Source organism: Erythrolamprus reginae, chromosome 12 (assembly GCF_031021105.1).
Source record: "Erythrolamprus reginae isolate rEryReg1 chromosome 12, rEryReg1.hap1, whole genome shotgun sequence".
Lineage (NCBI taxonomy): Eukaryota > Metazoa > Chordata > Lepidosauria > Squamata > Dipsadidae > Erythrolamprus > Erythrolamprus reginae.
In genome coordinates this window covers 17,799,186-17,827,126 of record NC_091961.1, presented here as the reverse complement: position 1 = coordinate 17,827,126, position 27,941 = coordinate 17,799,186, and the positions used below count along the sequence as shown (strand labels likewise).

At 40.6% G+C, this 27,941-nt stretch overlaps 2 protein-coding genes across 7 annotated transcripts in view; both read right to left on the bottom strand.

Annotated features, from left to right (window-relative positions):
* Positions 1–872: 872 nt before the first annotated feature.
* Positions 873–9,652, bottom strand: MYL7 (myosin light chain 7). The gene is made up of 7 exons (XM_070765521.1): positions 9,407–9,652; positions 8,479–8,589; positions 6,930–7,005; positions 5,291–5,395; positions 1,721–1,799; positions 1,528–1,576; positions 873–1,063 (listed from the first exon to the last, which is right to left on the bottom strand). Exons 1-7 carry the CDS (start codon positions 9,407–9,409, stop codon positions 962–964), a joined length of 525 nt encoding a protein of 174 aa, XP_070621622.1. The 5' UTR covers positions 9,410–9,652; the 3' UTR covers positions 873–961.
* Positions 9,653–13,983: 4,331 nt separating this feature from the next.
* Positions 13,984–27,941, bottom strand: part of GCK (glucokinase) — a 72,239-nt gene continuing 58,281 nt past the window's right edge. For 4 of the 6 annotated variants that reach the window (XM_070765515.1, XM_070765513.1, XM_070765514.1 and 1 more), the window contains exons 6-10: positions 25,147–25,246; positions 21,937–22,120; positions 19,331–19,486; positions 17,272–17,505; positions 13,984–14,447 (exon numbers count right to left, since the gene is read on the bottom strand). In XM_070765515.1, the coding sequence (XP_070621616.1) occupies positions 14,303–14,447; positions 17,272–17,505; positions 19,331–19,486; positions 21,937–22,120; positions 25,147–25,246 (819 nt within the window). In that variant the 3' untranslated portion in view covers positions 13,984–14,302. Of the gene's footprint in view, positions 14,448–17,271; positions 17,506–19,330; positions 19,487–21,936; positions 22,121–25,146; positions 25,247–25,339; positions 25,526–25,755; positions 25,836–27,941 lie in introns of those variants that run through there. The other 2 variants (XM_070765518.1, XM_070765517.1) reach the window with 2 other exon arrangements.

Sequence of the window (27,941 nt, the reverse complement as noted above, 5' to 3'; positions counted from 1 at the left end):
TGCCTTGTGTCCTTTTCTCTTCACCAGCCAGGATGGCTCAGTGGTTAGAATGTAGTATTGCAGGCTAATTCTGCAGATTGCCAGCAATTCGATTCTCACTGGCTCAAGGTTGGCTCAGCCTTCCATCCTTCTGAGGTCAGTAAAATGAGAGCTCAGATTATTGGGAGCAATATGCTGACTCTGTAAATTGCTAAGAGACAGGGCTGTAAAGCTCTATGAAGCAGTATATAAGTCTAAGTGCTATTGCAATTGCTCTCCCCATGCCCATTTGGTGTGCCCATTCCACACCAAATCTAGTCAAGCTTTTTTTTTTTTTTTGCAGGCAATGTAAGAGTTGAAAAAGTATCATTTTAACCCAAGTCCACTCAGCTAAAAATAAGCCAAGAGCTATTTTGGCAGTGGTTAATTTCAAGTTAAACATGGCCTCCTAAAAGAAGGCAGTATTATCCTAGGATATGCTCAGATAAACCAAACCAGAAGGTAGGACAGGCTATGTCATTATACAGAGAGGAAGAGGAGCCTCGGGTGGCATTTGCTGAGCGGGATGGACAGCACTCATAGCTTAATCACCATTTCTTCTGAGCACTCCAGAATGGAGTTGGAAATAGACTATTACCTCATTGCAAAGCTCAAGAAGTCCATATTAAGTGAGCAACCCATATTTTTCTTGGCCCTAGATTTGCATATGCCAAAGCTGGGCACTGACAAGACCAAGACATATTTAGTAAATCAGCTGCAACCATGTCTTTGCCCCAATTTGGTGTCCAACATATGAGATGCATTACAATAACTACCACACAAACCCAAGAAGTACTTCTACTCTATTCTCCATTCTTCATCTTTTTCTCCCACCTGTCATAAACAAGGTCTCATTGTTTTTCATGAAATTGTTTATTGTTATCTTCAACAAAGTAGGGTGTGTGAATGGGAGTCGCCTCCAGTCCTTGCCCTATTCAAGTCTTTAGTCTTCCTTCTCATCTCCATGTGTGATGATATAACACAAGGATTTGTAATCAATGTTTCCAGCTACATCCATGGGTGCAAGAGAAAACATTTGCTCTACCTAGATAGGAAGAAACACAGAGTCTAGAATAAGTATGGGAAATCACAGTCAATCAACTTTTGAAGGTCTACAGTAAGATCCCTGAGGATTCATCAGAGCCCTGGCCAATGGTAAACACCGGGGTCCTCAGTCTTTCTAACACTTCCTGAGAACATCAAGATAAAGGTTTCAAGAATCAAAAGCAAACTTCTAAAATTTGGTGAGGTATTTCAAAAAAAGAAAAGAGATGTCAAATAGATCTAATGTAATGATTAAAATACAAAATCTCAGGATCTGAAAAGCAAAAATTAAAATCCAATTTGTCATGTCTGAACATGTAGCCAAGGGAATTTATTTTGAACCAAATTCTATCAGTATCCAGCAGAGATCAATTGATATATGGAGAGAAAGACATCTCCCAGCTTTGGTGATCTTGTGAGAAATTATGTTTTGCTGAAGGGATTTTGATAATAGGATTATCTTACCTCCTCGAGAGAAAACTTGTCAGCTTGTGTTATCAGAAGTTGTTTAAACCTGGAAAACAAATTTTTAAAAGTGTTGTTAAAAAGAGTCAGTGTTGTTGAAAACATTGCCTACAGAATTCTGGTTTTGGTTGTTCAATAGAAGACCTGAAGGTATAATAAAACACATACACAAACACACAATTCTTGAACTTACTCCTCTTTGTTCACTAAGCCAGTTCCATTTGGGTCAAAGAGTTTGAAGGCAGCCAGGATGGATTCCTCTGGATCAGTACCTACAGAAGATACGGTTACTTAGGAACAGATAAAACTGTCTTTCAGAGTTCTTTTCATTGGATAAGGATGGCTCTCAATATTGTTTAAATCAGGTATGTGCACAATGTTTTCCAGGTTAGAGGATGCACTTGGCCAGAAGCAATCTTCTAATTAATTAGTATCATAAAGCTAAATTTGCTACCTCCTTGCTGGCTTCAGCTCTGTGTGCCCCCTCCTCAAGAAGCCCCCTGGACTCAGCTGTATTCAATAACTATCATCTAGTCTTCAACCTTCTCTTCAGGGGGAAGGTTGTTGAGAAGACAGTGTCGCTTCAGTTCCAATGGTCCTTGGACGAAGCCAATTATCTGGGACCTCAATAGTCAGGATTCAGACCCGATTGCAGCATGGAAACTGCTTTGGTCAACCTGATGAGTGATCTCCGGCAGGCCCAGGATAAGGGTTTAGCCTGTATCCTGGTGCTCCTTGATCTTTCAGTGGCTTTTGATACCATCGACCATGGCATACCTCTGTGCTGGCTAGAGGGGTTGGGTGTGGGAGGCACCATTTTAAGGTGATTCTCCTCCTACCTCTCTGGTCGGTCACAGTCGGTGTTAGCAGGGGATCAGAGGTCGACTCCGAGGCCCCTCCCTTGTGGGGTTCCTCAGGGGTCGGTCCTCTCCCCCCTACTTCATCTACATGAAACCGCTGGGTGAGATCATCCGAGGACACGGGTTGAGTTATCATCAGTATGCTGATGACAATCAGCTATGCATCTCCACCCTGTGTCCACTCCAGTGAAGCAGTGGAAATAATGTGCCAGTGTCTGGAGGCTGTTAGGGTCTGGATGGGTACTAACAGACTCAAACTCAAACCCGACAAGATGGAGTGGCTGTGGGTTCTGCCTTCCAAGGACACTTCCATCCAGCCATCCATTACCAGAAGGGGGGGGGCTTTTGACCCACTCAAAGAGGGTCCACAACTTGGGCGTCCTCCTCAATCCAAAGCTGATCTTGGAACATCATCTGTTGGCTGTGGCGAGTAGGGGGTTTGTATAGGTTCGCCTGGTGCACCAGCTGTGGCCTTATCTGGACAGGGAGTCTCTACTCACAGTCACTCATGCCCTTATCACCTGGAGGCTCAACTACGGCAATACTCTCTACATGGGGCTACCTTTGAAGATTGTTCAGAAACTACAAATTGTGGAGAATGCAGCTGCGCGAGCAGTCATGGGCCTGCCCAAACATGCCCATATATTTTCAACACTCCACGGTCTGCACTGGCTGCCAATTGATTTGCAGACTCAATTCAAAGTTTTGGTTATGACCTATAAAGCCCTACAAGGCATGGGACCAGGTTACTTATAGGACTGCCTCCTGCCGCATGAGTCCCAGCGACCAGTTAGGTCCCACAGAGTCGGCCTTCTCCAAGTCCAATCAACTAGGCATTGTCGCTTGGCGGGACCTAGGAGAAGAGCCTTCCCTGTGAGGGCCCCGGCCCTCTGGAATCAGTTCTCCCCAGAGATTTATACTGCCACCACCCTCCTCGCCTTTCGTAAGAGCCTAAAGACTCATCTAGGCCACCAGGCTTGGGGTCATTAGAACCTGTCCCCTGGCCTATGAATGTACTTTATTGACTGAATGGATATGACTGCGTTTTAATTGGTTTTCAGTTTTTTAGATTTTTAACCTAATGATTTGGATTTTGATGTACGTTGTTTTTTAATATGTTATAAGCTGTCCTGAGTCCTATGAGAGGGGCGGCATATAAATCTGATAAATAAATAAATAAATAAATAAATAAATAAATAAATAAATAAATAAATAAATAAATAAATAAATAAAAGTTTATATTATTTAAATTGAATTAAATTAGACAATATATTGTTTACTGTCATGGATTTAATATTGCTCCTCTTCTATCGCATTAAAACAATTGTCAGGTTTCCAGAAAATGCATCCAAGGCATTAGGATGCTGTTTGTCACCCCACAATCCCAGGAATTAATTGATTTCCTGGATTGGTACTGTACATTGAATTTAAAGTCACTGGAACAGGCTGGTTTTCTGGGACATGTTTTCCCACTAGTAAATAAAGATGCACTTATCCAAGTTTCTTTATTTATTTTACAGGTGTAAACCTAACCAAATTAAGGTGGCAAATGCAGCCCCTGACTGCCAGCATCTCTCTAGGACAGTGATGGCAAACCTTTTTTTCCTTGGGTGCCGAAAGAGCATGTGTGGGTGCTATCGTGTATGCGCGAGTGCCCACACCCATAATTCAATGCCTGTGGAGATTGAAAACAGCTTCCTCTGACCCCCCCATAGGCCCTCTGGAGGCCAGAAATGGCCTGTTTCCCAACTTCTGGTGGGCCTAGTAGGCTGGTGTTTCACCTTCCCCAGGCTCCAAAGGCTTCCATGGAGCCAGGGGAGGGAAAAAAACACTCTCCCCCATCCCCCAGAGGCTCTCTGGAAGCCAAAAGTACCTTGCCAGAGCCTCTGTGAGAGTCAAACATCAGCTAGCCGACACACACATGCATGTTGGAGCTGAGCTAGGGCAAAGGCTCGCGTGCCAGCAGATATGGCTTCACATGCCACCTGTAGCACCCGTGCCATAGGTTCGCCATCACTGCTCTAGGATTTCAAATAAGAAAAGTATTCCCATTTATGCAGGTGTGCACACATCTCTCAGGACCAGCTCAGCTCCTCTGGGCTCTGCCTACGTCAGTTTGAAACGTGCTCCTGCCTGAGAAGAACAGGAGGCGAGCATCGATCCCTTAATTGCAGGCAGGAGCACTTTTCAAAAGGTGCAGCCAAGCCAATCCAGCAAGGGAGGGAGCTCTTCCTCAGGCAGCCCTCAACACTTTCCCCCTCCCGCTTCAATCAAGAGCCGGAGGCTGGTCAGCGGACACAACACCAGGAATGCGATGGAGCTACAAGTCCCATGTAGGACGTCCGTCTCGTGCCCCACCCAGCCCGTTCTGCTCTGCTAGCCCCAAATTTCACCCCGCCACCATGAGACGCACATCCTACCTGACATTTGTACCTCTGTTGTGTTCCTCAGCATTGTGTCCAGCGCAGCCAATTCTAAAAGAAAACATCTCGCGAGTTTGAAAAGTTTGATTGAACTCGTGAAACTTTTCTTTTTAGAACGGGTTTCCCTGGACACAACGCTGAAGGTGTCAGGTAGGATGCATGTCTCGTGGCTCACCTCGTCTCCTGCACTCCCCAAAAAATGAGCCATCCCCAATAATAAGTCCAAGGGCAGTTTTGGGGATTCAAAAAATATAAGTCCCTGTCTTATTTTTGGGAAACAGGATAATAGTAGAACTTTCCCACTGTAGCTTAAGGGTGAATCTTGTTTGTGGGAGATGTTCCCTCTTGTCTTGGGAGAGAAATGACAGAAGATGTTAACGTCCTAAGAAGTGGAAATTTGGGAGTGTTAAAACAGAAGGAAAATGTTGAGCCTCATCTTGATTAATGAGCAAATTCCAAGATAAGATAATGCTAATTTACCATTCAGTTTCTCTCCAAACAGTGATAAGAAGACAGTGAAGTTAATTGGTCCTTTCCCTTCCTTCAGCATCTCTTCCAGCTCTTCATCCTTCACATTCAGTTTGCCTGTAGAGAGAAAGCTGATTGCAGTCAATATTCCTAGCTGGGTATATTGTCTATCATTTGCTTTGTCCAATTGTGAGTCCAAAGTACCTTCCAGAATTTAGCAGATGTGGAATGTTTGAACAGCACAAGGCACAATTCCTGAATGCTTTGGTTTCACTTTTCTACAGAATAATAGAGTTGGAAGAGACCTTGGAGATCTTCTAGGTCATGTGGAAATATTCCAGATTCCCAACATCTGGGGAGAATATCAGATTTGGAGGATTTGGGGAACATTTCTACTTACCAACAGACTTCCAATACCTTCCCTTTCAGAGAGGGCATCACTTGAATTTATATTTTTCCTTAACAAAGCAATACCAGGAAAAAGCAGTAAACCAAGTCCATATACAATTTTACAATCACTAACACTGATTATGTTACCTAGTTTGGTAATAAAATGTTTGTTTAATCCCAAACTACAGATATTCTCTTTCTATCAGTAACCATTTTCTCCTGCATATTAAACATTATAATTTTAGAAGCAACACTTTGACATCTTGGTATCTTGCATCTTAGAATTGAGGAGCCACATCCAGTCCTAGGACCTTTAGATTTTCTTCCTCTCCTCTAAAGAAAGAATGTTTTGAAACAAAAGACTGCCCTTTGATGGGTCTTCCCATGTCAAATTAAGGCACAGTATACCAGCCATTGCATGCATAATAAAAAGGGAAAGTTCATTCCATCTTATGAAACTGATGAACTGTTTATTAACAGTAACACCGTCCAGAATTGGAGTACTTAGAGCTCCAAAAATAACACAACTACTGCCAGTGCTACAGATAAGCAAATTCCATCTTTCCTCATCTCTCCCCCCCCTTCACTATACAGTACTTCCACTTGAAACACCACTGCAACATTTTCATTTCAGTCCAGAGAAATGCAACTAATTCTTCAAAAGAAGAGAATTAAGAGCAGAGGGAAGCAGAACTTAATCCTAAAAGACATGCACACACACTCTCTCTTTTTTAAAGAAAACATCCCTATTGTCTCTAGCATGGAAAGAACAAGAGCAGGAGTGATAGCTGAAAAGGAAAACATGAGAAATGTTTCTCTTTACCTCAGACCTGCAAAGCTGTTCCTGGTCAGAGTAAGCAATACTGAACAAATTAAATAAATAGTCCAATTCAGGGGTGCCCAACGTTAGCAACTTAATGACTTGCAGACTTTTAACTTCCAAAATTCTCCACCCAGCATGGCTAGATGGTTTAATTTATTTTCCACTATTCCGGGATCTGATAAGTGTAACCCTTTACATCTTACTATCCTTACCATGAATTTATTACAAGTTGTCCTAGTTGTGTCCATGAATAAAGCAGTAGATAACCATACTATCTGACTGAATCTGGATTTCAAGTTTGGAAGAGATCAGAATTTTGTGACATTCTGCCGGAAAGTGCCAGGCTGTTTTTATTTCTATCTGCTAAGATCTTTAGTAAAGAAAAGATTTCTGAACTTGCTCAGATTGTTGTTTCATAACCATAGTAAAGTCACTCACCGAGTTGACTGTATGTCTCCTTCAAATCAGATTTGCTGATAATTCCATCTCGATTCTGGTCAATGCAACTGAATGCCTTGGAGAGTAAGCAAACTTGGTCAGATTCCTTAAGCACAAGTATTCATATAAATATGCTCCTGTCTTCTATTCACATTCTTCAGACTGTTATCTCTCCTGTCAGTATGCTCTTTTAAGAACCTAGAAATCCTTGATGCTTAACAAAAGCCACAAGTGTTATTTTTATTCCTTCCCTCACTTGCAATGAAGTATCTTCCGTGTATTTTTTCTTAGACTCTATGGGTGAAATTTGTGATAAACACCAATCTGAAAAATAAAGCTGCTGCACCAAAACTGGATTTGGAAGGTACTTTAAAAAAAAAAAAATCCCTGCAAGATGCTTCACACCTCCCCTTTATTGTTTGTAGTCATGAGGGAACTGACTATAAAATATGGCAAAACATCCTTCCATTCAAGATAAGTATTGCCTCCACTCTTATTTTTTCTCTGAAATCACCATGTGGCTAAAATCTGATTACTCACATGGCACTTGACATCATTATCCATAATTAGACATGGTTTGGTTCTGCAATCCAATAAGACAGACATGGATTTCAGAGGATAATCAGAACTGCTGAAAAAATAATTACTGCCAACCTGCCTTCCATTGAGGACCTATTCACTAAACGAATAAAAAAGAGGGACATGAAAATATTTATTGACTCCTCGCATCCTGGATATTAATTGTTTCAACTCCTATCCTCAAAATGACACTAGAGCACTGCACACCATGACATCTAGACAAAATAACATTTTCCCCCCCAAATGCCGTCACTCTGCTAAACCAATAATCCCTTCACCAGTGTTAAACTATCAGGGAATCTTAAAGAAAAGGGGAGGAAAGAGCATAAGAGGGAAAAAGAGTGAAGAGAGAGAAAAAAGTGGATAGAGGAGATGTGTAAAGAGAAGCTAGAGTAGCAAAAAGAATAGCAAGGAAAGATAGAGAGTGAAGAGAAACCAGCGAAAACTATTCACTAAGGGTGCATTATTATTACTATCAGTCTTCTCATTGTACCTATTACCCATCTCTTCCCACTTATAACTGCAGAACTGTAACTTGTTGCTTGTACCCTTACAATTTATATTGATACTGATTGTTTCCTGATTGCTTATTTGTACCCTATGACCATCATTAGGTGTTGTATCTTATGATTCTTGACATATGTATCATGTCTTTTTATGTACACGGAGAGAATATGCACCAAAGACAAATTCCTTTGTGTCCAAGCACACTTGGCCAATAAAGAATTGTATTTTATCTATTATATTCTTTCCTTAGCTAGATCAAGCAGTCTGCAAGAAAAAACATCCCCTTTTAAAGGAAAAACAGGTACAGTATAACCATCATTGCCATAAAGCTGCTGCTGAAATGGCATTAAAAGAGAACAGCACAATGTGACACAAGAAATGTTTTTTTTAAAAAGCATGCATCGGATTCAAGGAGAGTTTTAATTAAAAATTTCTTAGCTACAGGAGCCTAGGATCTGCTCACCTCCTTAAACTCCTGGATCTGTGACTGCTCAAACATTGAAAAGACATTGGAAGAACCTCTCTGTGCCCGCTTAGCAGCAGTTTTGCTTCGGGTCCCAGCTTTTCTGCTAGCCTGGAAAAAGAAAAAAGAGAATCCACAGTGCTATGGTCCAGCTAATACAAACAAAGTTTCTTGTTCTTGTTATTCCCATAAAATAGTGTTTCTTAAACCTTTTTACTCTCAGAACTTTTCCCTGTTTTTAAAAAATATAGAGGACTCTTCAAAATACTTTTGCTTCCACGGGTTATATTTATCAACATGAACCATATTAAAAATTAAAATTAATGACTCCATGGATTATATTTATTGATTCAGTTAACACAAGCTATAGACTCATTAGAGATTAACATTGTTCCCAAAGAAACCTATATTTTTCAGCAAATAAAAATACTATAAGAAGAGTGCCCTGGTTTTAAAAGTTTGCAGATACCTTCCATATCTATCAAATATTGTTTGGAACTCTGAAAGGGTCTTGGGGGATCAGTTAAGGGTCTTAGGACCACACTTTAAGAAGCCCTGGTATAGAACAACCAAACATTCTTGTAAAGCATCAAAAACAGGTGCAGTATGCCTTAAAGCATGCCACAATTTTATTTTGATTCAGCAATTGTTTTTGACTTTCTACAAAAACTATGTTCAACCCTGAGATATGAGATCTTTCCAGCATAATTGGGGCATGCATTTTTGCTTATTCTTCATTTTTTTTGCATGCATAAATGCCCAACTGCGGCTTGCTTGTTCACTCTAAGGACTGAAAAAATTATACAGGCTCCTCATCTTAAAGTTAATGTGGAAGAGGGGAGAGAGGGAGAGGGTGGGGGAGGGAGGGGGCAGAGTGTTGTCTGCCAGAAATTCAACAGGGCAACAATGGATATGAGGTCTTACTCACCATCTTGGTTCCTCCTGAAGAACAAAGGTTGTCCAGTTGGTGTTGAGGGTAATTCAGCCTATATCTCAGAGCTTATCTCTTAGTGAGCTAAATTAGGAACTCCATTGCAGAAGACAGCCAAACTTGGTTGTCTTCTAGCTCTGACACTGTAACGATTGATAAGGGCTGGAGAATAGCATTTAACAGCCTTCACTGGAAAAATGTTGGATGTTCAATGGGGCAAGCATTCCTTTCTGAACAGAGATTTCCTGGCTGACCCCAAACGGGGGTGTATATATTAACAGTTGATTGTAGAACACACCCACCTTACCACAATTTTTAGCAATGAAATTATTTAAAGGAAACCTACTAGCATTTATTACTTAAAGCAAACTGACTTGCTTAGAGTCATTCATTACATATTGGTGAGAATCCCACTAAACTATCAAAGAGCAGAAAAACAATATTGTAAGCTGCCAGCCCAGCACCCACCCCCATTCCCCGGCAATAAAGTTCATTTGCACTTTTTGCCCACAATGAGGGAAGAATTTACTGGCCATTCATCCCTTCAGTCTTTAAAATCAGAAACCTGAAATTTTAAAGTTAAAACCAAAATTTAAAACATCAGACTTCCAGAAAATTGATAGGTACAGTACATATTATATGTAAAGAAAGCTCCTTTCAAGATTCAGGAGGGAGCCTGCCAATAAACTAATAGATTAATCCCCTAAATGGATTTTGCCCCCCAATGGGATTTTCCATGTATTTTGTCAGGTAATGTGGATAAGGGTTAGCGCCCTCCTGAACATCCCTATGCACTCCAAGTCCATTGGCAATGCCCGTTTTGCTCCTTGAATTCATGGAGACCTAACCCTACGAGACCGCCTCCTGCTGCACGAATCCCAGTGACTGGTTAGGTCCCACAGAGTTGGTCTCCTCCGGGTCCCGTCAACTAAACAATGTCGTTTGGTGGGACCCAGGGGAAGAGCCTTCTCTGTGGTGGCTCTGACCCTCTGGAATCAGCTCCCTCCAGAGATTAGAACTGCCCCCACCCTCCTTGCCTTTCGTAAACTCCTTAAAACCCACCTCTGTTGTCAAGCGTGGGGGAACTGAGACATCCCTGCCTATGTAGTTTTTTGTGTATGATATGACTGTATGTATGTTTTTATATTTTGAGGTTTTTTGTTTTTTAGACTTTTTAAATGTATTATTGTTATTTTAGATTCTAACTATTAGATTTGTCATTATATATTGTTTTTATCATTTCTCTGAGCCGCCCCGAGTCTACGGAGGGGGCGGCATACAAATCTAATAAATAATAATAATAATAATAATAATAATAATAATAATAATAATAATAATAATAATTGGATTTGCAACCCCCACTCCCAGTGGAGTTTTCCTATGTATTTTGCAAGAAATAGAGATAAGGTGAGCTTAAATAGTCAGCACCCTCCTGAGCATACTGCATACTGATGCACTCTAAGTCCATTGGCAATGTCCATTTTGCTCTCCAAATTCATGGAGAACTAACCCTAAGCAGAGGTGGGATCCTGCCAGTTTGGGCCAGTTCTATAGAGCCAGTAGTAGCTGGCAGCGACTCAGGTCTGCCATGCCCCCCAGGCTGGTTCTCTCGGCGGTCCTATGGCAGTCACCATCTTGATTTTTTGCTTCCGCACATGTGCAGCTTTGTTTTAGCACTGTGCATGTGTGCTTGGCCAAGCAACATACAATGCGTCCCTGAGTGAATCTGAGTGAAGAAACCTGGAAACCTTACCCCAACCTTAATTGCATCCCCCCCCCATGGGATTTCCCCATGCATTTTAGCAGGATTACCATGTCAGTTGTCACTATTATGGGATGAGTTGTGTTTTGGTTTCATTTAAATGATCACCATTGCAGCATAAAACCTGGTGTTTGTACATTATAAGCAGTCTTATCCTTTTTTTCTTTGGTTGTATTCCCTGGATGCTTTTATATGCTATGTTCTTTAGGAATATTAATAACTAGCAAGCCATTTTATTATATATATATTCATATTTTAAAAAATACCCCACAAGTGAATGTTTGTCATGAATGTTTCCTACTCCACTCCAATCAACATTTATGGAATCTAATGTACACATTAGCCTGAAAATAAACTAAAGAGTAAGGCTGACTTTCATATCTGTCTGCATGCCTGGGATTTCTCTGAATATTACATACAGATATTGCAGTTATGTACTGTATTATATTCCAATTTAATGCATAGAAAATCAATGGAAAACACGACACAGGGATAATTTTTGCCATGTTTTAATTTATTTTGATGTAGGTTACTTTTAATATAAAAGACCCCCTAAAACTATGAAAAATAGCAGTATTCAGAATAAAACAAAACAGGAAAATAAATAATATTATGCCAGTGATAAGAAAGCAAGTGTGCCTAAGCCAAGCAACTGTATGAAGGAATTTGCTCCCACTTGCTGAACTGTGAGTGATGGCTGGCTGGCCACGCCCACAAATCAGCTCTCTTGGTGGCACCTATCTTGTTTTTTACTTCTGCGCACACTCAGAAGCTGAGTTTTCAGCACTGTGCCTGGGCGCACAATGCCCACGTGCCCAGGAAGGAAGCAAAGTGGCAGCAAAGAAAGTTAGATTCCCACCCCTGGTTTGTTTGTCACTTTCTGACTGGCTCATCAATTTATCTTTCTGATATATCTTTTTTGATTTTATGACAAGGGCATATACGTTTTTTTATCTTAGCCAGTGTTTCAAATTGCTCCAGGATCTCTTCCCACATTTTTCATCACCCATAAATCTTCCTTTACTTTATCTCAAGTCCATCTGAACTAGAATCTTTATAGCATTCACCCAATCGTCAATTTCAGCCACTGAAACATGTATCATCCTTGTCTTTTCCAACAGCCTTTTTTGTCCAACTGCAACCCATCCACATTAATCACTTCATTATCTGTGTATCGACAAATCATTGCTCAGCCCAAATTCAGCCATGTAGGGAAATTGCAAAATCTTTTCATAGTTAGCAAATGACAATCTGGGATCTGTGTTCTTAGAGGAAGTATTGCGGGTTCTATTTTTCTCAGTCTCTAAAAATAGAACCAGAAAGCTTAAAAAGAGAATCAGGAAATGATAAGGATATGGGGCTCCAGAACTGACTTTTTATACCCTGCCAGGTTAACCATAGGCAGTGCAGTGGTCAAATGTTTTATGAATCACACTGAAATGGCAATTAACCTCTACTGCAAATAGATTAAACCTGGGTGTTAAAATCCAACACAAGTGAATCCTACCTAAACCTACAGTCCCATTCACTGGGAAAAAATGTCACCCCTGGACTTAGCCAGATGCACAGTGAACCTGTCATTCTTCCTCTCTCCCACTCTTCTAGCGTCACGGTTGGTATAGAGAATAATCTGTTTGTTCTCAGGCATCCTGGATTTGTGTTTGACCTAGATCTGAAATGTCATGAAAGCAAATGAAGCTTCAAACATCTGGGTTGTGCTATTTCTGGAAACAGTATCTCAAGTTCAGATTTGACACATTCACTTAGGGGCCATTCTCTAGTCATCAGCTGAGTTCCACCCATGGTTGAGTTGCAGAAAACTATAAGGAATATGAATTTGTCTGTTCTCATTTGTGATCCCTTTATTGCTTCTAATGTCTTTGATCCCAGTCATCGCCCTATGTTGTCTCCAAGACAAGGATGACAAAGTCTAACAGCTTTTAGCAGGAGCAGCTTCAAAGTATCTGTCAGAGCAGAGGTGGGTTCCTACCAGTTCTAATAGAGTTCTATCATTGTGTTTTTGGATTTTACTTTTTTGCTACTTTTTGCTGGTTTTTGCTTCTGCGCATGCGCAGTTTTGGGCATTGTGCGTGTGCCACCTTTTTGTTTTTGGTTCCCCCCTATTTTTGCTGGTTTTTGCTTCTGCACATGCACACCCATCCACACAAAGTGGCCACGTGGCGCGTAATGCACTTGCAGCCACACAGCTGGGAGGAAGTGAACCAGTGGCGAGGTAAGTTAGAACCCACCCCTGTGTCAGAGGAAAGCAGAAAATATTTGTGGCCAACCAGTCAGTCTTAAATGGGTTAAGGACAAGATGACAAGATGTGAATCCAGTGGAAAAAAGAGATTCTAATGGCAGGGGATCTTTGTGCTTTGGTTGAAAGCAAGTGGGAAGATAACATAACCAGAGTCACATTAAAACAGAATTGAGAGCTACCTGGGGAAGAAAATCAGCATCAACATTTCCTAGAAACATTGCGATGGAGATCATATCCAGCCACCATATGTTGATAGGGATCCTTGTTTTAATCTCCTTAGAATCAACTTTTCTAAAGAAGCGAGTGGCACATTTTGGATGATTCTACATTTTAGACTTGATATCTGTGTCTTCTTTTGCTATCTTCTAAGTGCAAGTCTCTGCATTCTATAAAGAAAATCTCCAATTGTCATTTCACTGGGAAAAACAATTTTTAGGTTACTCTTCTTATTGATCAATTGGTCAAGATCTGTTTGTTGAGGAATTCCCCCCTCCAAACAAATTAACTTCCTCCCTGTTCATTTCAACACCACCATAGAACTACACAAATTGTTTTAATATATAAATTGAACACCCTTCAATTTATTAGTTAAATTCTAACCCATATCCTCTCCCACCTTCATGCATTATAGAACAATTTGAAGACAAAGGAAAGGTTGACATTCGAAAGAATAATTGCATTCTCTACAAATAGAAGTTAGGAGGAACCCAATGTTGATCCAGCCGTTGTTCTGTCCAGTGGTCATTCAAATCCCCAGGAATAATTTCCTCCTGCTAGTGCTGCTCCTGGCACACCCCAAAACAACACATCCTCAGTCACTGAGAAGAAGAGATGCTTTCCTAAAAAATAGCCTTCTTAACATAGTCCATCTCATTGGCCAATTACACAAGCCATTTTGTACGCTACAGCAGAAATGAGAGCGGCTCCTCGGCCACTGCCTTCTTCTGACTGCAGAAAGGCGATGTCGCAGCATGGAGTGAGTTGCCTGACTGATGCATGGAAACGCTCCTTGAAACTGTGAACAGAAGAAAAACAGGGAGAGACGAAGGAGAAAGGAAGAGTCTGTCAGCCAACCAAATAGCATCTGAGAAATAAATCACATTCCACTCCTGTGCTTCACACAAGGTTCGATTTATTAGCGAAGCCATTTTGGATTCGTGGCTGATCATTCCAACACTGAATTTCTCTTCAGTTCCCATCCAGGTTAAGGTTCATTTCACATCCCCGCACCCACAAGTGCAATCATGTGGACCAATCCGGTGCAGTGATTACTGGCTTCTTCATTAGTTCAGTTGACCTTGGACTCTGCGTATGGTGGTATCTCTCTCTCTCACCCCTCCTGGTTTCCTATTGCTGCTAACTGTGTCAGGCCAAAACCTCTAACTTCACATAATGACTTTGGGCCTGACAGAGTCAGTGTTTCCAGGATCACCCTTTTAAGTTAGCCTTCTCCAAACCCAAGAATAAACCTCTTGGACAAGCAGGGGTTTCAGAGTCCTTCCACCAAGCAGATATCAGTGTTGCAACTCTACAGCTGCATTTCACACAATACGATGATCCTGTTTATAAAACCAAAACTCAGTTGTCTGGGTTTCAGGAAACTCTGGAGCATAAATTTAACAACACTCTGCTAGATCTGCAGAACTCTGAACAACATGAACTGATAAACCACCCATTTCTTACAAGGGATCCCTCCTACCCATCCCATATTTCAGGTTTTATTTTATCCAGGATGAAGCAGGTTGTGTTGAAACCAGCATATAGACAGGCTCTTTGGGGCATTCAAGAGTCCAGTTTGTTGGCTTAAGCCTCAACAATGAGTTTGAAACATAGACGTGAGGTGTTTCTTCTTCCAATTATTGTTTCTGATATAAACAATGGGAAAATCCTTACCTGGATCCAGTCAATTTTAAAAACTATTGACCAGTCTCCAACCTGCCTTTCATGGGTAAGGTTGTTAAGAAGGTGGAGCACTCCAGCTCCCATGGTGCTTGGATGAGACCAATTATCTCGACCCATATCAATCAGGTTTCAGGCCCAGCTACAGCACTGAAACCACTTTGGTCATGCTAATAGATGATCTCTGGTGAGCCTGAGATGGTGGTCACTCCACTATCTTGGTGCTACTTGACCTCTCAGCAGCTTTTGATACCGTTGACCATGGTATCCTTCTGTGATGATTGGAGAGGTTGGGCATGGGAGGCCTCGTTCTTCGGTGGTTATCCTCCTATCTCTCCGGCCAATCACAGTCATTGTTGGTTGGGAGACAGAGGTCAACCCCTAGGCCACTCCTTTGTGGGGTGCTGTAGGAATCGTTTCTCTCCCCCCTCCTATTTAACATCTACATGAAACTGCTGGGTGAAATCATCCAACGACATAGGTTTACATCTCCACCCCATGATGAGCCAATGCCTGGAAGCTGTGAGTGTCCAGATGGGTATTAACAGACTTCAGCTCAAACCAAACTGTATGGCTGTGGGCATTGCCTCCAAAGGACAGTTCGATCTCTCCATCCTTGGCTTGGCGGGGTGGGGAAATTCTAACTCCCCCAGACTAGATCCACAATGTGAGTGTCCTGCTAGATCCGTGGCTGAGACTGGACCACCATCTCTCAATTGTGGCTAGGGCGGCTTTTACACAAGTTCATCTTACGTATCCTATGTGGATCAAGATTCTCTGCTCACAGTCACTCACACCCTTATCACCTCATGTCTCAATTATTGCAATGCACTCTACATGGGGCTACCCTTGAAAAGAGTTTGGAGACTACAATTGGACTAAAACGCAGCCATGCAAGCTGTTATGGATATAACTAGGTACACCCATGTTACACCAACACTCCATGAGCTGCATTGGCTCCCAATAGGTCTCCAGATACAATTCGAGGTGTTGGTTATTACCTTTAAAGCCCTACATCGCTTAGGACCAGATTATGTATGGGACCCATTCTACCACATACCTCCTAGCAGCCAGTTAGGGTCCACAGAGTTGTTCTTCTCACGGTTCCTTTGGCCAGACAGTGTCAGCTGGTGACACCGCATGGGAAAGCCTTCTCTGTGGAGACTCTGGCTCTATAGAATCTCCATCCCCCTGACATCTGCACAATCCCCACCCTCCTGGCTTTCCAAAAGGCCATAAAAATATGGCTTTTCCTGCAGGCTTGGAGCCTGTGAACGGCTCCATCTTGTCCCACCTGCATGGATGAATGTTCTACAGTTAAGGGGTTTTTTAAATAATTGTTTTTACTATTTGCTGCCCAGAGTCCGTAAGGAGTTGGGTGGCATACAAATCCAAATAATAAATAAATAAATAATTTTTGAAATACCAACAATTGAGGAATCGCTGGTGAAGATAACAGAACTAGCAGAGATAACAACATTAATTTGTTTCATTACAGACAGATCAACAGCAACATTTATTGGAAACCCCTTATGGATTTTTTGCTGAATAAAAGAGAGAAATGAACTTGTGATTTATGAGTCTGCTGAAGATTAGAAAGAGTAGCTTAGCAAGAAGGAAATTATGATGTGACCTTAGAGCAGTGTTTCCCAACCTTGGCAACTTGAAGATATTTGGACTTCAACTCCCAGAATTCCCCAGCCAGCATTCGCTGGCTGGGGAATTCTGGGAGTTGAAGTCCAAATATCTTCAAGTTGCCAAGGTTGGGAAACACTGCCTTAGAGGGAGAGAGAGCGTAAAATATAAACACTGTCAAAAAGATTGGAAGCTACTTCTTTACAATCTGTCCTCTCTTTCCATTTCTATTGTTTTTGTTTTGTTTCTTCAATAAAAATTATATTTTTTAATCAAAGGAAACCAAGGTGGTGTCAAGGGCTCACCTAGGATGGTGCTTGTAGACTGACCCATCAACACCCACTGTAATCTTCAGCGTCTCCTCGTTTCTGCTGTCCCTCATGCGGTTGATAACTCCAGCCAGCCCAGCTGAGCACATTTGGGCAGCCCGTGTGGAGACACTCTCACAAGCCATCCGGACAATGTCACAGTCCATTGCAGAGGGCAACAGCTCAAAAGAGGTTAGAATGTTGTAAATCTGCTTGCGGTCACCAGTATCACTGGAAGCAAAATGGAAATATAAAGACTTAGGGCAGCAAGTTAATTTTATTCTTTTTTTCTGAATCATGTCTTTTAGATGGATACAGCAAGGCCAGGGGGGGGGGGCAATCCCAGTTGTAGGGGAACAAGAAGGAAGGCTGTACTGATAGGAATATAGAATATAGAGTACAGTGGTACCTCTACTTAAGAACTTAATTCGTTCCGAGACCAGGTTCTTAAGTAGAAAAGTTTGTAAGTAGAACAATTTTCCCCATAGGAATCAATGTAAAAGCAAATAATGCGTGCAAACCTATTAGGAAAGAAATAAAAGCTTGGAATTTGGGTGGGAGGAGGAGGAGGAAGAAGAGGAGGAGGATGACAGTCGCTGCCCAAAGCGAAGGGAGCATTTCTTTTCTCTGGGAACTGGCAGAGATTCCCAGAGGCATCCAAAGAAAGGAAAACACTCCGTTCGCTCTGGACTGCCAAAGCCTCCTTAAGCACCACCAAAAGGCTCCTCTGGCAGCCCAGAAAAGCCCAAGATGGTTGGGATTAAAGGGGGAATGGCAGGAAACTGGTCGGGCCTTTGTGCCACTCTCAAATTTCCTGGGAAAATTTTTCTGGGTTCGGGTTCTTAAATAGGAAATTGTTCTTAAGAAGAGGCAAAAAAAATCTTGAACACCCGGTTGTTATCTAGAAAAGTTCTTAAGTAGAGGCATTCTTAAGTAGAGGTACCACTGTATATAGAATATAGAATATAGAGTATAGAGACAAACAGAATGGGTTAGGTGGTGATGGTAAATAGAGCTGTGCCAAGAGGTTCAAGGTTGGAACAATCCATGTGAGGGTTGGTCCATTTCCAGCATAACTGGGATGGCCATTGTGGAATCATGGAATAGGACCACATGAGGATGAAGTATTCTGATTTGAGATTGTTTTGCATTCCCCCAAAAAGTAAAATTCCCTCTGAATCATGGTTAGCCCCCAACGACTTTATGAACACATCCAGATAACTTTCTCGGTAGCATTAAGCTGATGGCTTGTCATTGCTTTCTGACTGAACATTTTTTGTCTTTCTAATCTAACTTACTCCCTAACAATTTCCAGGGCAAACCTATGTTTGGCATTCCTAATTTTTTTGAGATTATATTGGAGGAAGCCCATTATTCCCTTGGAAAGCAGAAAATCTATTGCTGTGAGAATAAATTTTTAAAAACCCTCTTCCTTCTCAAGCCATGGAACTGATAGTCATTTATAACCATTCACATCATGAAAATTTCATGAATGGTTCAGTGAAAAATCCGTCAAGCTTCAATGGAAAATCTGAATTAGAAACCCACAGCTAATTTAGACTTGTTATTTATCATGGCTGATTAACAGAGGAGTCTATAATATTTGCAGAAGAAAATTGATGAGGACAAGACTCTGTTGGAATTTTTATACTCCGTGATTCAGCCACTTTAGAAGAGCCTTCAGCATTTTAAATTCACTCCCTAGGGTAGATTTTATGTACACGTTGATTTTTTTTGGTCAAATCAGCACCTTCTTTTTTGGAAAACCAAATTATTATTAATATGAAACATAAAGCTAAAGCAAAATAAAACTGCTGCAGGAAAAAGGGATAAAATAAACTAAATAACAAAGGACTAAAATGCCCAATATATTGTAGGTTGTAAGAGGAGGAATCACCAGTCTGCCTTCCAACTCCCCCGCCCCCCAGCATGTTCAAAAACCTGCTCGTGTGATTAAAACAACCTTTCCACTTATTTTCACTATTAGCAAAGCAACCAATAGGCCTTTCCCGATGACTCAAAGTGCCCCAAGTAGACTTTGCACAGAATTAGCTACCTTTCAATTTGTGAGATAAAACGACTTTCAAACGATCCCCTGGTCTTCAGCTTTTCTGAAGCTTCTCCACTGAAGAGTAGGTTTTCATTGACCAGTTTTAGCAGCACCAGTCGCACAATCTCCCCTATGTACTTTCCCCCTATGATCTTCTCAAACCTGGAGAAAAGACGGTACAGTTTAGTCACACGCAGGAGAGGTTCTGTACAATACGAACATGTAAATATATATATAAATATATATAAAAATACAAATTTATATATATATATAAATATATAAAAAAATACAAAAATACTGACACAAAAATATGTAACTCTTCCCTGGTGCAGAGCTGAAGGGATTGGATACTGTAGCCTAGAGGATAATTCTCTGCCTTACAAGGCAAAGGTTGCAGGTTCAAGTCCCAGTGGGTATGGCTAGCTGACTATCCTAGTCTCCCTTAATTTTCAAATTAAGCAAAAAAACATGTGACATACATATATCCCTGATGAAAACAAAAAGAGCAAACAAGATAAAGTTATGATTTATTAAATGAGTTGAATATAAGTGTTATCTAAAAAAGTCAAACTGATTTTTGATAAAAACTGTAACTGAATCTAAAGAAAATTTACATAGTTTCGGAAGATTATATATACTGATCCTGTAATCGGCTTTATTTTAATATGTGGGGTTTTTTCTTTTTATTGGATGTATTGTTTTAATATGTACTTTTGGATGTATTTTTTTTCTTTTTTTCCTTATTTTTCACTTTTTTTCCTCTTTCCTTTTTATGTATTTTATGTATTTTGTATTATATCTGTAAATAAATCTCTAAAATTTAATAATAATAATAATAATAATAAAAAAGAGAAGTTCTGTGCAGGAAGGTTGGGGGGGGGAAGGCAGATGCATCAACACCCACCAGGCATGATGACTGTTTCTATATGTATAATAGGGAAGGTTAAGTGTGTTAGTGTGTCAGATGAAATCACTGCCGTTTGTTTGAACAGAACCCACTCATGTAGGAAGATTGATTGCCTAACAACAGAGGTTGTTTTCTCTGAACGAAGGAAAAACAACCACTTTCCCTCTTGGCTTGACTTTTTTTTCAGGAGCCAATGTGTGCACAAATCATTTCAGTTTAAATCTCAGCTCTTTGATGTTTTCAGTATTAGACGATGGGGGATTTTTTGCAAGTCCTGCTTGTTACTATGAGGCCAAGAAAGGAAACCATGAATGTTATTACCTCTATTCTAAAACAGTTTTTCTCAACTTGAATATCCTCCTGATGTGAGGATGTCAATTCTCAAAATCTCAGCCAACGTGGCCTTTACTGAAAATTCTGGGATTCAAAGTTCCCACATCTTGAAGCCATAACGCCAACAAACTTGGACATACTGAGTTTAAAAACTCTATTCTAGGGAATTTTCCCTCAGTGATGGCGAACCTTTTTTTCCTCGGGTGACGAAAGTGTGTGGGTGTGCACGCTATTGCACATGCATGAGTGCCCACACCCATAATTCAATACCTGGGTAGGGTGAAAACAGCTTCCCCCACCCACAGGAGGCGCTCTGGAGGCTGGAAATGGCCTGTTTCCCAACTTCTAGTAGGCCCAGTAGGCTCATATTTCGCCCTCCCCAGGCTCCAAAGGCTTCCCTGGAGCTGGAGGAGGGTAAAAACTCCCTCTGCCATCTCCCCGGAGGCTCTCGGGTTGCCAAAAATGCCCTCCCAGAGCCTCTGTGCAAGCCAAAAATCAGCTGGCCAGCACACACACATGCACGAGCTAGGGCAACAGCTCGTATGCCAGCAGATATGGCTCTGCATGCCACCTGTGGCACCCATGCAATAGGTTCGCCATCACTGTCATAGCCCTTTTAGTCCCAATATCCTAGACCTCCAAACCCAAAACATCTTAAAATGGCCAGATTAGATAAAGCTTCTCAACAGAAAGTATGGGCTACATGTAGTCCAAGGAATGTCATGTAATTTTTGTACTAATTAAAATGTGCACATAATCACTCCAGATTTTGATAAGAGTCTACGGAGAGGGGCTGCATACAAATCTAATAAATAATAATAATAATAATAATAATAATAATAACAACAACAACAACAACAACAATAATAATAGCTCTCCCTGGCAATCTGGATTTTGGGAGAGAGAAAAATTGGATGTCAGATAAAAGAAAAGAGGAAGAGGAAGGGAAGGGAAAAGAAAGAAGGAAGCAAGGAAGAGATTATGTCTGGATTAGGCCCCATTCACCACAGCACATGAACCCTAACAAATTACTTCTAAAACAAAGCAATTTTCAAGAGTTAAGATTGTGCACCTTAACTTTAAACTTAGAAAAGCACAACAGAAGTTACTCTCTAATCAAGTGTTTCTTAACCTTGGCAATTTTCAGATGGATCTCCAAGATTCAAACTTCAACTTGGACTTCAATATCCACAATTCTGAATCTTAAAATTGCTAAGGTTGAGAAACATTGATCTTAACATTAGCACCATGGAAGGGAATGATATCACAGTGAGACCACCCAAACTCATGACCTTTGGTGCCTTGTTCCTGTTCCCCAGCACATCAGAGAAGAATAAACAATTAGATTAACTTTATCTGACATATTCCTTACAGCTGCTGACCGGGGTTAAGTGAGGTTTCGTCCACCACATGGTCGTACTCCAAGAGGAATTCGTCCAACTCTCCCGACTCCCCGAAAGCCCCCCATTCAGTGTTGACACACATTCGTCCCTCATTGCCTTCTACCAGTTCCACATTCTCCATCTCCTCCATGTAGCAAGCATTGCAGCCTGTGCCTAAGAGAAGGAGAGGCAAAGAGATTTCCCCAGTCAACGGCAGCTCAAGCATCATTGGGAGACCCTTGACGCGTCTTTATTATCCTGGTCCACGTTGAAGGTTTTTGGAAGCTGACATTTTACTCCAGGTCCATCTAATCTCAGTTCATTACTAAAGCAACATAGAAAAGCTAATGTTGATAACAGAATAACATAGCTGGAAGATCTTGGAGGTCCTCAAGCCCAACTCCCTGCTGAGGCAGAAAACCCTATACCATTTCAGACAAATGGTTGCTCAATCTCTTTTTAATTTTTTTTTTAATTTTCAAACTTTATGTTACAAACAACAATAAAACATGACAAAGTGTCAAAACAATAATTACACAGTAATGAATCATTTTTGATTTTCAGGTCATTGGATGAATACGAGATTATAAGCCCTTATGAAGAATTCCTTTCATCAGAAATAACGATTCATATATTTCTACAAACATACAAAATATATCGAACTGTATTCCTACCCTTTGAAGCAAACATATTATTTTTCCTCCCTTCATCATCTGCTCTTTAAGTTATTTGGAGTATCCCCAAGTAACCTTTTAACCTTTCTTGTAAATACCATTCTGTCAGAATGAATAGACATATCACTACGTCCAACTCTGTCTGTGTAAAGTATATACTCAGAAAGCGCCTCCATTTTCTAAAAAATGGGGCTGTGAATTTGCTTTCGGATTTTTCTGCTTCTAAGCGTTCTACATGAAAGAGCTGTTTCATTTGATATCACAATGCCTACCATAGGGACTGCAGTTCCAGCCAGCATTTTAGTAAACATTTTTTGCTAACTAGCAATAGAATATGCATTAGTTTAGGTTTACTCAGGGAATCATCACATCCACAATGGAATAAACATAACTTAGAAGAAAGGTTATTTTCTTTTGGCCAAGTCTTTTAAATAATTTCTTCTACTTGTTGCCAGCATTTTATGACATATGGACATTCCCACAATCCATGGTATAAGTCAGTGTTGGATATTCCACACTTTGGGCATGCTGTTAATCTGTCTGGTCTTCTTGTTGTTATTGGGAGATTGAATTCATATATAGCTCTATGTATAATTTTTAATTGAGTCTCACGCCAGCTCAATCTCTCCTTAAAGATCTTCAGTGTTGGAGCATTTACAACTTCTGGAGTCAAATGTGTCCACTGGTTAATTGTTCTAACTATCAGGATATTTCTCCTTAGTTCTAAGTTGCTTCTCTTCTTGATTAGTTTCCATCCATTGTTTCTTGTCCTACCTTCAGGTGCTTTGGAGAACAGCTAGACTCCCTCTTTTTTATGGCATTTCCTGAGATATTGGAACACTGCTATCATGTCACCCCAGTCCTTATTTTCATTCAATGTAAGAGAATTACATGATGAAGATTATGCAACACACATATACCTGTATGCAGTGCTTGATTTAGGACCATAATTGTAGTTGTACGTCATGCTGGTTGTTAGGTAGATCACCATGTGATCACACCCAACTTCACAACTTTTTTGCATGGTCATTAAGCAAATACAATGTGTGTAAAGCGAATACTGCAATCATTAGTGATGAACCAATTTTTCATAATGGCTAGGGTTTGGGGGGGGGGAGGGTTGCTGGAAATTGGAAATAAATACTGGTTTCCTGCAAAAAAAAAGGTCATAAATCATATTCATGTGATGCTGCAAACAGCCATAAATGTGGGCTGGTTGTCAAGCACTCAAAATAGAATCATCTGACTACAGGGGGAGAGGTAGCAGTCATCAGAACTTCAAATCTGGATTGTAAGTAGCTTGGGGGAGATCCATTGGAGCACTGAATAATGGCTAAGTCAGGGACTCCCCGTACTTAAAACAATGTAGAATTGGAGAAGGAGATTGTGCAGAGAGCATCTGATTCCCGTGTTGTAAAACACCTGCTAATACCTTAGCTAGCATTTAATCAAGTGAAGTAGAGTCATTACTGTGGTTGCTGCAGCTAATATATATCTAGAATGTCAGAAACTTCTCTGTTACTAGTAAAAAGTATTGCTTGACAATGTCCACTTGATATATAACAGCTGTTTCTAGAATAGTCACATAAGAATTTGGCCATACTGCGCACCTGAGCTAAAGAAAAAAAAAGCAACCCCAAACACAAATTTCCAGGCAACCAACTCTCTATACTGCAAATAGTATTACTCATCTTCAGATAAATGGAGCATAACTCTTGCCTCACTTTGTAGTTTTTCAGCACCTGCCTGTTACAGGAAAAAACCTGTTCATTCTGTTCCCATAGTATTATTTCAAAAATCCAACAGGAACATCAAGGAATGTTAAACATACATTAATGCTGGAGCTTCATTGTCTGCGGAGAATGAACCAGCAGCAGATGGGGATGGAACCAATTGCAAAGATGAACTAAGTGTGCTATCGGGCTCCAAAACCCAAGAAAGACCAGTTGAGATTCTTCCAAACAATTTCCTTCACTGTTCCACAGGCAGAAATCTTGCCAGACTAAAACAGTTTGACAGACTAAAGCAAACTAAAGCACCATAAAATATATGCTTTGGAAACTATTAAGGAAGGAGCTGTCTTCCCCCACTTTCTCCCACACAAACTATTTAAACTGTGGTGTCTCTTGGTCCTCTGGAATCTGGACAACCTTCCATCCCATCACCCAGCTTTTTAGAAGCTTTTGCTCTGGGGAGAGGCTATAACTCAAAAGGGCAATGTCCATGGGTTTTCTACAACATCCATACAAACATCTGAAGTCAGAATTTGTTGGAGAACTATTAGTTCAACAAATCGCATCACTGGCTGGAATTGCTTTCTTCCAAACATGTTTAACTATAATTCCCATCATCTCCAGTCAATACATTTTATGGCCATGTTGACTCAGTGGAGGCCACCGGGATAATATCAAGCTAGCAAGCTTTAAGGCAGCCTCCCTGTACAACTGGGTTTGAATCAACAAGGAGTTGTTCAGATTACAATGATTATGCCCAGGGGAAGTATATGAACATGGCAGGTCCACTTACCCACAATCATGCCAACTTCACATTTGTGATCCTCATAATAGCAGGAGACCATCGTTGCTACTGTGTCATTGACCATTGCAACAACATCCATCTGAAAATCCTGCAGTGGGGTGGGGAAAAAAAGCACTGTTATCTTTCTAGAAGGACATATCCAGAAATAACACATGTTATAACCACCTACTCAGAAAGATACCATCAGATAACTCCAAGGATGTTGGAGGTTGTTGTCTCTGAAGTTGGCTACAGATTGAAGTAAATTTCTCTGGAATTTTCCTAACATTCTGCACAAAACCAAAAGAGGATTTGTCACACCACACTAACAAAATAAATGCTATATTTCTTTTGTTATGTGTCATTGGGCTTGAAGGTGGCCATTCTATAAGCACTCTTGCACATTTTGAATATTGGAAAAGAGAAACAAATTTCCTAAACTTCCTATCCCTCCCCTACTTGCTCCCACCTCCCTTGTGTTGAAGAAAAGGCTATAAATTCCTTTGAGAAGATATCTATCCCCTTTCTCTTACTCTAGGAGACGTTATCTGGATTGTTCTGTACCTACACAGAACTGAAACTAATCAGAAAATAACCAGAATCAATAGCTGGGCCCACCTTCAGTCACCAAGAAAAGATTACTTCTATCTAACAGATAAACAGGGTTGGAAGGGACCTTGCAGGCCATCTAATCTAATCCCCTCCCCAAGCAGGAGACCCTACATCTGCCTATGCCTAGGATCGCACTCACAACTTCCTGACTGTGAGGCAAGAGCCCCACCTCTAGGCTGCAGCAGCTCCTCCCAAATTGTTCTTAGCTCCTCCTAAATGTTCTCCCTTGCTCCTAGGGTCCTTCCTTTGGAATGATGGATAAGGGATTCATTTCAGAGATGATTTTAAGACATATAAAACTGGACATTTAACCCTTGACACTTCCAATTTAAAAATCTTTATAAAAGTTAATATAACAGTCTTCTGCCTGCCATCTGGGGCAGGAAAATCCTAAATATTCTGCTGCTAAAGGCAAAGCACAATGTTGTGTCAATCTAGTTCTTCATCTTACATGACAGTGCCTGAAAAAGGTGGTCTAAGCCAATGGTGGGTTCTAAATAATTTTGCTGCCAGTTTGCGCATGTGCATGTGTGTCCTGGGTGGGTGGGCGGAGCCTTCCGCCACTGGCGCTACCGGTTCTAAGAACCAGTCCAAACCAGGAGCAACCCACTGCTGGTCTAAGCTTAGGGAATACAGGAAAGGTTCAGTCATTTCTTTTTTTCTTTTTTTAATAATTTTTATTAGATTTACAAAAGTATATACAAAGGAAGGAAGAGTGGCTACATCTTGTTTTACATCATTATATCGACATATAATCACATGTTCTTATTGTATTTGTAAAGTATAATTGTTCTGTTCAAATAAACTTTATTAGTTCAATATACATATCAGTACCAAACAGATTACCCATTTATGAATTAAATTTTTAGGATGTTCTATCTCCCTAATTTATTATCTTCTAGCTCTTCTGACTCTTCCTTCCCCCACCCTCCCCCCCAGTGAACTGCTGCTAACAGTTCTGAAAATCTTAGGTTGCTAATTGAGCGGCATATGGTTGCCGTGGTTTTTTTCCAATAACTTTTTAGTTTACACTTGAATTAAGATCCAGTTGAATTGAGAAAGATGTTAATAAGAATCCGATAAAAATATTCAGAGTTTTATATTTTGTCAATGTCAAAACTTCTCTCCTGTCTGTTAGTCTGTATTTGGTTTATCTTTTATCTTGTTTCTGTTTCTTTGTTTTGTTTTTTCTTTTTCCTATTTTTTACCCAATCATAAAATTTTTCCCAAGTCTCATAATATCTTGAATCCTCTTTATTTTTAAGTTTTTGGGTGAGCCTGTCCATTTCTGCACAATCATATACTTTCTTAATAATCTCTCTTTCGTTGGTGTGTTCTCTTTTTTCCAATTCTGCGCAACTGTGATTCTCGTAGCTGTGATTATGTGTTGTATTAAATAGAAGTCCTCTTTTTTACCTTTCAAATCTATTATGCCCAAAAGAAAAATTTCTGGCCTAAATTTTAATGTGATTGCCGTAATCTCTTGAATCCATATTTGAATTTTTTTTCCACAACTTTTTTATGTGTGGACATGTCCACCATGTCCTGCCGCACGAATCCCAGCGACCGATTAGGTCCCACAGAGTGGGCCTTCTCCGGGTCCCGTCAACTAAACAATGTCGGTTGGCGGGCCCCAGGGGAAGAGCCTTCTCTGTGGCGGCCCCGGCCCTCTGGAACCAACTCCCCCCGGAGATTAGGACTGCCCCTACTCTTCCTGCCTTCCGTAAACTCCTTAAAACCCACCTTTGCCGTCAGGCATGGGGGAACTGAAACATCTCCCCCTGGGCACGTTTAATTTATGCATGGTATGTCTGTGTGTGTGACTGTTAGCATATGGGGTTTTTTAAATATTTAAATATTTTAAATTTATCTGATTGCTTATGATTTGTTTTTTTCATGTTGTGAGCCGCCCCGAGTCTTCGGAGAGGGGCGGCATACAAATCTAAGTAATAAATAAATAAATAATAAATAAATAAATAAGTGATAAAAGGATCCGCTTTTGTTGTTACATCTCCAACAGTTTGGTTTCAGATTGGGATAAATTTTAGCCAATCTAGTTGGAGCAAGGTGCCATCTATAGAACATTTTTTGTGAATTCTCCTTGTACGGTACTGATTTGGTTAGTTTCAAATTTTTCCACATTTGTTCCCACTGTTCTATGTAAATATTGTAACCTATATTTTTAGCCCAGC